The sequence below is a fragment of the Calidris pugnax genome, unplaced genomic scaffold (assembly GCF_001431845.1).
Source record: "Calidris pugnax isolate Ruff unplaced genomic scaffold, ASM143184v1 scaffold94, whole genome shotgun sequence".
In the NCBI taxonomy this organism is placed as follows: Eukaryota; Metazoa; Chordata; class Aves; order Charadriiformes; family Scolopacidae; genus Calidris; species Calidris pugnax.
In genome coordinates, this window is record NW_015090822.1 from 903,185 (window position 1) to 911,765 (window position 8,581).

At 38.5% G+C, this 8,581-nt stretch overlaps 1 protein-coding gene across 1 annotated transcript; it reads left to right on the plus strand.

Annotated features, from left to right (window-relative positions):
• The first annotated feature begins 198 nt into the window (after positions 1–198).
• On the plus strand, positions 199–8,298 carry LOC106886722 (methylcrotonoyl-CoA carboxylase subunit alpha, mitochondrial-like). Its single transcript, XM_014939893.1, has 6 exons — positions 199–280; positions 848–897; positions 2,603–2,740; positions 3,391–3,498; positions 4,524–4,595; positions 6,637–8,298. The coding sequence occupies exons 2-6, from the start codon at positions 892–894 to the stop codon at positions 6,754–6,756; spliced, it is 444 nt and encodes a 147-aa protein (XP_014795379.1). The 5' UTR covers positions 199–280; positions 848–891; the 3' UTR covers positions 6,757–8,298.
• Positions 8,299–8,581: the final 283 nt, after the last annotated feature.

Here is an 8,581-nt window from a genome sequence, read left to right on the forward strand (position 1 = left end):
TTGAGTTTTCTGTAGGTTCCACACAGCCTCAATTTATTCAGTGGTGAAGCTTGAGTGGTTCCCCAATCTTATATATAAATATACAAGTATGATGGCAGTAATAGTAGGACATTGATTTTATGGTGTAAGTTCTAAGTATTGTGTTTTGCCAAAGTAGAATGAAAGTAACGTATCTGTATATTTTGTGTTTTAGATAAATTCTCACCATTTGCATCCAGCACTGGTAGAAGAATAAATATATGTTATACCAGAAAACTGTCTCTGCTGGATGGGGAAAATGGTAAGTTAACAAAAGAGTCAGTGGAGGAAGAGGAGATACTTTATCCATAAAGTTATTTCAACTAGTGCTTGAAAATTCAGGCTAAGAAACAGCAAATAGAATCAGTATGAGTTTAATGCAGTTTAAGCTGGGAATTCACCAAATTGCATGATTGATCCGCACTGTTGGATCTCGAGGAGATATAAACCCAATTCAAATGACACCACTAATGTTCATCATTTAAATGAATAACGGTGAGATAAGCTGAATGTCATTGACTTTTTTTTTTTTTTACTTCACTTTGGTGTGAAAGTGCTCAGCACTTTTTCCCATCAAAAATCTGTTTTCTGTCCAGAGAACATAGATTTTGGAGCGTAACAGCAAGGGTTCATCTTTGAAAAACAAATTGTCTAGAATTCAGTATGAAATCTGCAATGTGTACTCAGCTCATCTGAAAATACTCTTTTCTTAGTATTGATAGGTATTTTTTTATCAAGAAAAATAGACTAAATAATGTTTATATGTAATGATTCTCTGGATCCTATAATTAAATCTACTCACATATACATGTTTTGTTTTATTGAGCAGTTGTGGATGTAGCTGTCAGTTACAATCAAGAAGGTTCATACAACATGCAGGTACAAGTCCACTTTTTTTCAGATATTACATTAGTGAAAAGAAGAATCAGTTTCTTGTAGACGTCTCTTGGTATTAACTTAAGTTGCTTGATAATTACTGATATAGGGTTCTATTTTTGGTTTGCTTGCAGCTGTTGTTGTAGACTAATATTTTGACTTGAAATTATCTTTGCTAGATGCTGGATTGGCACAGAAGAGCTACTAAAATACTTCTGAAAATAAGACTAAGAAAAACATTTGTTTTTCCAGTATTTAAAGATCTTATTTTTTATTATTTATTTTTCTCTTCCTGAAATCTGTCTTTCTAAACCATTGGAAGGTAGATTTAAATCTGCATTTAAAAAGACTCTTTTTCCACAGGACTCCTGATTTATTCTCTGCATGAGATGGATCTCCTGTGGGATAAATAAAAGATTTCTAGAGCGTTTTCTGTAAGATAACACTTCTTTTATTTTGAAGATGGAAATCGGAAAGTGATTGCCAAATGAGATGAGGAATGACGAGAGCAGTAAATCTGCTTAAATAATTGAATGATGGAATTGGCTTTTTTTTCTGTCAACGCTATAGAGATCCTATAGGGTACAGCTCTAGCTATTTTGAACATAGCTGGTTTTGTGTGAGTTAGTGATAATCTCTAACTGTATGGCTTATGGGGTTGTGTTTTGCTGAGTGTTGAATGATTTCAGGCTTGAGAACACCCTCTCTCTCTAGGGCAGCTTCTGCTTTCCAGTGTTCAGAAAAGGGGAATGATGAGAATAAGTCAGTATTCATGAACAGCTCAGACTGTCCAGAGATGAGTTTGCTAGAAAAACAGTGAGGAAAATTGCTGTGCTTTCATGTGTATAACCATGTATTGGGTAACCCAAACCCTTATTTCTGCTGATAGGAATATTGAGATAACCCACATCCCTCGTGTAATAGGCAGGCTATTTTGAGTGTATTGATTACATGTGTAATGCAGGAGAGCTTTTACTCTGTAGCCTTATCTCATGTAAGTCATGTCAGCAAAAAATAACCCGAGGCTGGAAGGAATGTGGAGTGGGGCTGTTTGGGGAGGGGACGTGCAACCAGGAGAATGTGGTCGTGTTTTATCTCTACTCATAATGTCCTGAAAGACCAGCAGGTCCATTTGGTCCTTCCTCTGCAGTTTGGGTCTCTGATTGACGCTGTCTCCATTCTGCTCTTCTCTGTTTCTGTGTGGGTTTCCTGAATACATTGTAGTTTTTGCATTACAAGCTTATAAGAGTGAGGTGACCTGCCTTTTGGAAAGCATTGTGGAGTCTCACCATATCAGCTGGATACTCTGGATTTTTGAGTTCGAAGGAAGTCAGGATGTTAGGACAAATTATACATACTGGATTCTAGTAGCACCACTAAACTCTGAATATTCTGATTTCTTTTGGTTTTCCTGAGAAATAATATTCCTTTGTATTTTGCTGAGGGCTGTTACATAGTTTATGATAAAAAATTGTCCTCGGAGAGGGTAATAGCTAATCTTCTGAGCTGGTCGCATTGGATACAAATACAGCCTGTTAACTTTAAAAATAAGCATACATCAGATTTAAACATTTAAAAAGACTTTTTAAAAAAATAAATCCAGAATTATCTATGAAGAATCACAGGTTAGGAGTCTATACAACAAATACTATTGGTTTATAGCTCCTGAAGGGTTAGGCTTTGTCCTTATAAAGCATTTAACTTTCAGATTCAAGATAAAACGTTCCTGATTTCTGGGGAGATGCTCAAAGAAGGTGATTCACTTTACTTGAGGTCTTCAGTGAATGGAACAGTGTGTAAGGCCAAATTGGTCATTTTGGACAACACCATTTACCTCTTCTTTCCGGTAAAGTTCCTTTCTTTATTATCACAAGTACACAGTTTCAGAGTTCTCTGCATGTAAACGAGTGATATAAATTGGAAGAGAAGATGAAAGAGAATCATAATTTAAGCTCTCACTCTGGCCTGTAACATTCTGATACTTCTTGCGTTTATAGCTGTAGTTAGAAGTTAGTTGGATATGGTAAATGAGTGAGACAATAAATTACTATTAGAAAAATAAAACACGATTGGGTGAATCAGAGTTACAAATGCTGCTTTGGGAGCAGGGAACACAAAATATTTAAATGGCCAATTATCTGAGTCTGTCATAGAGCAGCAGCGATTCCTTCAGACTGACAGTTGTTTGAAAGTGCTGGTAACTGCTATTTTTATTTCAGTGCATTTCATTTTTAATATTAAATGACAGGAAAGAAAGCTGTGGTATCAGAGTAGAGCCTGAGGTGGGGGATGTAGAAGAAATCACGGGGGTGTCAGGGTGTGCTGGGCTCTGAGGGTGCTCAGGTTCTGCTGCCCTGGCCCCAGTGCTCTGGCACCCTGAGGAGCTGACCGAGTTGCCTAAAGCCAGAGCTGTTCTTTCCCGTCATGCCAGCATGTGTCTTAATGGTGTATTCTTTTATGTTATTAACTCGTATGTCGTTGGTTTTATTTTGGTAGGAAGGGAGTGCTCAGATTGGCCTCCCTGTACCCAAGTACCTGTCTGCGGTGAGCTCGGCGGGGGAGCAGAGCGGTGCCGTAGCGCCCATGACAGGCACCGTGGAAAAGGTAATTAGAGTAATACAGGTAGGAAGTGAATTCTCCAGTATATATCCACGTCCAGTCTGCCAGAAATGGTGTTTGCTTCTGTACTGCCAGGAGAGAAGCACGGCCAGAAATGTCAGTGCTCTCTGACTCCCCCCAGTCAGAAAAAGCCCTTTTTATTCCTACTTTTCAGCAGCCACCCAAGAGTTTTTCAGGCTTCTAGTCTAGTTTTTGTACAGCTCTGGACAAGCTGAATACTTAACTAATCCTAGTGCTTAAATAATTTTCTCTTCATCTTAATTACTTTCTAAGTCAAAGTTCCCTGAAGTGTCGTAGGCTGTTTGATCCATTTCATCGCATGATGAAATGTTGGATGCAGTTGCAAAAAAAGAGAAATATTCAGAAATGCCGTTTTTGTTAAGCTTTGTGTTTCGCTGCTTCTGGTTTTGTTCCTTTTCCTTTAGCTCAGCAAGTCTTGTGTATTTCTCTGTGCAGTGGTGAAGTTTCAATAGAAGAGAGATTTCTGGCAGAGCTGAGTAGTTAAAGGCTTCTGCTGGCAATGAGAAGGTGTGAGCCCTTCCAGAGGGTGGAGTGTGTTGCACGTGGATCTCTTACAGGCTGAGTTGACACTAAATCAGAGTTACTGTAGAAAAACTAGGTGCCTGCTGCAATCTTCTTCCTGGATTTTGTTTTGAAAATGACTTTAGGGACTGGCTCCAGGAGGGGGTTGTTCATTTTCTCTCTCAGAAAGAAGCTTTTAAGCCCGGAAAGGGCAGAATATACATTGTCTCCTCTAGTGCTGCTTCTTTGAGACATAAATGGCTTCCTGGTCATCCTCTGAGCTTTACTGAGCCTCTCCTATAGCCTCTGGCTTCCCTCGAGTATTAGCTGGAGAACTCAGATACCCAGTGCAACAATAATAAAAATATTATGAGGCTGTTCTGCAAAACCACAATCACTCAGTGATTGTGGCTGAGATCCAGCCAATGATTTTTAATGGTATGCACATGCATGACTTTTTTTTCCCCCAATTTTCTCTTGATTTGTAGGTGTTTGTGAAAGCAGGGGATAAAGTTCAGATTGGAGACCCTCTAATGGTTATGATAGCTATGAAAATGGAGGTAAGTGACACATAAAAGGTTTTAATTACTGAGAAAATAAAAAGCTGGTCAGAATGTAATCATTTTTGGTTGCATTATTGGAGCATGGTGCAGAGCGTAGCTTGCAGATGTCACTCTCACTTCATATGCTGTGAAACAAGTGTTGTGTCTGACTAGATTGCAGGGGATTATATTTGCTGTTAATTTATCAACAAATGATGATTATATAACCCATGGTGTTCTGCAGATGTTTTAGTACTGAGCCTCTCCTATAGCCTCTGGCTTCCCTCAAGTATTAGCTGGAGAACTCAGATACCCAGTGCAACAATAATAAAAATATTATGAGGCTGTTCTGCAAAACCACAATCACTCAGTGGATTGTGCGGGCTGAGATCCAGCCAATGATTTTTAATGGTATTGTGGCTGAGATCCAGCCAATGATTTTTAATGGTATGCACATGCATGACTTTTTTTTCCCCCAATTTTCTCTTGATTTGTAGGTGTTTGTGAAAGCAGGGGATAAAGTTCAGATTGGAGACCCTCTAATGGTTATGATAGCTATGAAAATGGAGGTAAGTGACACATAAAAGGTTTTAATTACTGAGAAAATAAAAAGCTGGTCAGAATGTAATCATTTTTGGTTGCATTATTGGAGCATGGTGCAGAGCGTAGCTTGCAGATGTCACTCTCACTTCATATGCTGTGAAACAAGTGTTGTGTCTGACTAGATTGCAGGGGATTATATTTGCTGTTAATTTATCAACAAATGATGATTATATAACCCATGGTGTTCTGCAGATGTTTTAGCGTTCATTGGGCTATTAATTTGGGTAGCTTTGGCAATCCTCTCCCCTTCCCTGCATTCAGCTTTTTAGCAAAAAGCTGTCAAGGTGTGTCTCTTGGTCACTGTGATGTGTTACTTCATGCAGAGATTTAGCTAATGGTGACTTTGTAAATATGTCCAGGATTTTTTTTGTTGTTTATAATCTTTTTATTATTATTAACCTAAAGTTTTACCAAGAGTACACTAAAGATTCTTTGTAATTGTCCACGTGGCATTTAGTAGGCTAGCATTTTGGGCATTATATCTTGTAACGTTGCTTGACTTCGGCTCAGATTGCTTGAGCTATAGTTTCTATAGCCTGAACTGGTTTGGTTTGGCTATTGTTTTATTTTAAACTTCAGTGTGTGGCTGGGCATTATATCTTGTAACGTTGCTTGACTTCGGCTCAGATTGCTTGAGCTATAGTTTCTATAGCCTGAACTGGTTTGGTTTGGCTATTGTTTTATTTTAAACTTCAGTGATTAGTAGCAAAATTAACATTGTTGAGAAAATTTGCCTTTCCCTTATCATGCTCTTTTATAAATTACACTCATTTTTTTGCAGAGCTATTGAAATATAAACTGTAAAATTTAAAAAGCAAATTATTGTTGAAATTAAATCCTCACATCTAAGCAAGGATTAATATCTGATATTAAATGTTTTGATACTACACTAACCCTATGTAGGAAATTGCCAACAAACAAAACGTGAATGGAAAACTAATCTGGTACAGTAACAAGTAGACCAGTTTGGGGACTGGTATGTAAATGTGCTATTCCTTTATACTGGTAGCTGTATTTGTATTTCATCTAGATTTTGCCAAATATCTGCTGAGTAAAGACCCCTCCTGGCCAGCAAACAAAAATATTTTTAGTAAATCTGCAGATTCCTCTTAAGGGAACAAATCTGCTCTATGATTAACATTTTGGACTAAAACTGTATTATTTCTGCCTGCTATTTATTATAATACGTAAAAGTACTAGTGAAATAAAATAACATGCAGCTCTTCGTACTTCAAAATATTACAACATTTTTGTCCCCAGTATCAAAATAAATACTGATGAGAAAACGAAACTTGAAAAAGGAGTAGGATAACATTTTAAGAGGAGGTTTAAAGCAAATATGCATGTGTCAGAGGAAGTAACTAAGGGTGGTGTGGTCTAATTTCACCAAAGAGTAGCATTAGGAGTTGCTGGGGGGGGGAAGGGGCCGTGCTGACCATCACTCCCTTCCCCGCAGCACACCATAAGGGCTCCAAAGGCAGGAGTGATCAAAAAGGTTCATTTCCAAGAAGGTGCCCAGGCCAACAGACATGCTCCGCTGGTGGAATTCGTGGATGAAGAAGCCGAGTCCAAATAAAATTCAAGGAAGGTGCATTTTATTTTTTTCCTACCTTGCTGATTTTCTCTAAGGAGGAGACTTCTTCGTATTTTCAGCAGACTGTTTTGTATAACGGACTGGGGGATTGGTTTCCTCTGCACCTCCTGGATAGTTTGACTGTCAATGATGCTGCCCTTACTGAAATTTGGATATCACTATACTGTAATCGTATATATCACTCGTGGACCTACGTGCTTGGTGTTCAGTGGTTGTGTTTGCCTGTGGAAAGGCATTTGGTTGGAAAAAACGTGGAACTCCTAAAGGCTGGGAGAGGTTGGTGGGGAGTGAGTTAGAGGCAGGCAGGGCTCCTGTGCCTGCACTGCATTCAGCACAGCTGCCTTCTTTCCCCACGGTGGGAGAGCGTTGGTCAGAAGGGAACCTGAAAGGTGACAATTGTTTTATGAATCCAGTTATCTGGAAAAAAATTCCTGTTTGTGGCTTATGTTTTTGCCTGAAGAGGGAGTTCAGGTTTGTTCCTTAGCCCAGGATCCCTCTGTGGCATTTTTGGTGCATCTTTTTTCATATTTACCTCAATGAGTAGTGAAAATTTGCATTTCAAAAATTACTTAATATACTTTGGAGTATCTGATACAAAGCATTTTTAAAATGCATGTTAGCATTTGCTACACTAATCAAAGCTGGAACATAACTACTTTCCAAAAATATCGTTTGATCTTTAAACATAAGGCAGAAGCACAGAAAGATAATATGCATATTTAATAGTGTGCCAAAATAAAATACTGACTTCAAAATCCTCATTGCTTTTCCCATATTGTTCACATCCTAATTTATTACTTATTGGCTGGGATGGAGTATACCAAAGTCTTTGTAACAACCTGAAATATGACTAAGAATAATGGTCAGATTTTTTTGTATCTGCAGTGTGGCAGAAGAGAAAATTGGTGGGGTTTTTTGATACGCAAAGAAAATATTTCTCTGACACAACTTATTGATCATTTGCCTTACGTTTATTTTAACTTTTTTAAAAAACAGCTCGGTAAAACAGGAAAAGAGAAAGGATAACACGTTTTAATTGTTGCAAACTCGCAGATCTTTTTGCCTTCCAGTTAAGGTGAAGCCCTGCTTGTCATAGGAACCCTTGATACACCCATAGAAGCCGAGAGCAGGGTTTGTGCTGCAGAACGGGACACACAGACACTGCAGTGGTCGCAGACTTGTAGTTACCTCTGTGCAAATGCATCCTTCTGCTTATCTGAAATATCTGTGCAAATGCATCCTTCTACTTACCTGAAATCTCCTCTCCGAATCGATACCCAATGTCACAGGGGATCCTGGGATCTGATTTTCACTGTGCAGCCTGCCCTGCAATGCAGGCAAAACCTGTAAAAAAGTACTGGCTCGGGCTGGGCTTGTCTATTAAAAGCACACAGTAATACTCTTTAATTTTCCTTGTGATCCAACGGCCAGCTGACAAAAAATTACACTCCAGCGATCATCCTGTAGAGTATTGCCACAGTGGTTTTTATTTACTGCCAAATAAAATCTAAGCTTAACTTTGAATGCTTGTTTTCATTATTCTTCATTTTGTTTTTTCCTCGGTTGATTATGTTTATTATGCACTAGAGGGTTTTAGGCCTCTGGTTTTGTATCATCATCCCACACCTGACAGACCACAACCTGCAGATGATGTTCAGGGGACAGTGATCCAAAGTTGTAATGGGTTTCACTGCAGGTAAGTTTAGTTTGTTTTATCTAAAAATTAGATCTACATAGAAAATTATGAGCTCAGTCCTGGAGAGACACTGCAGCTTGACATTTTTTTCTTCTTTATACCTGACATTTC

Bases quoted from the DNA above. Each gene is read 5' to 3' on its own strand.
- LOC106886722 (XM_014939893.1), top strand. The intron at 3,499-4,523 runs GTAATTAGAGTA...CTTGATTTGTAG, and splicing joins TGACAGGCACCGTGGAAAAG to GTGTTTGTGAAAGCAGGGGA. The intron at 4,596-6,636 runs GTAAGTGACACA...CCTTCCCCGCAG, and splicing joins TGATAGCTATGAAAATGGAG to CACACCATAAGGGCTCCAAA.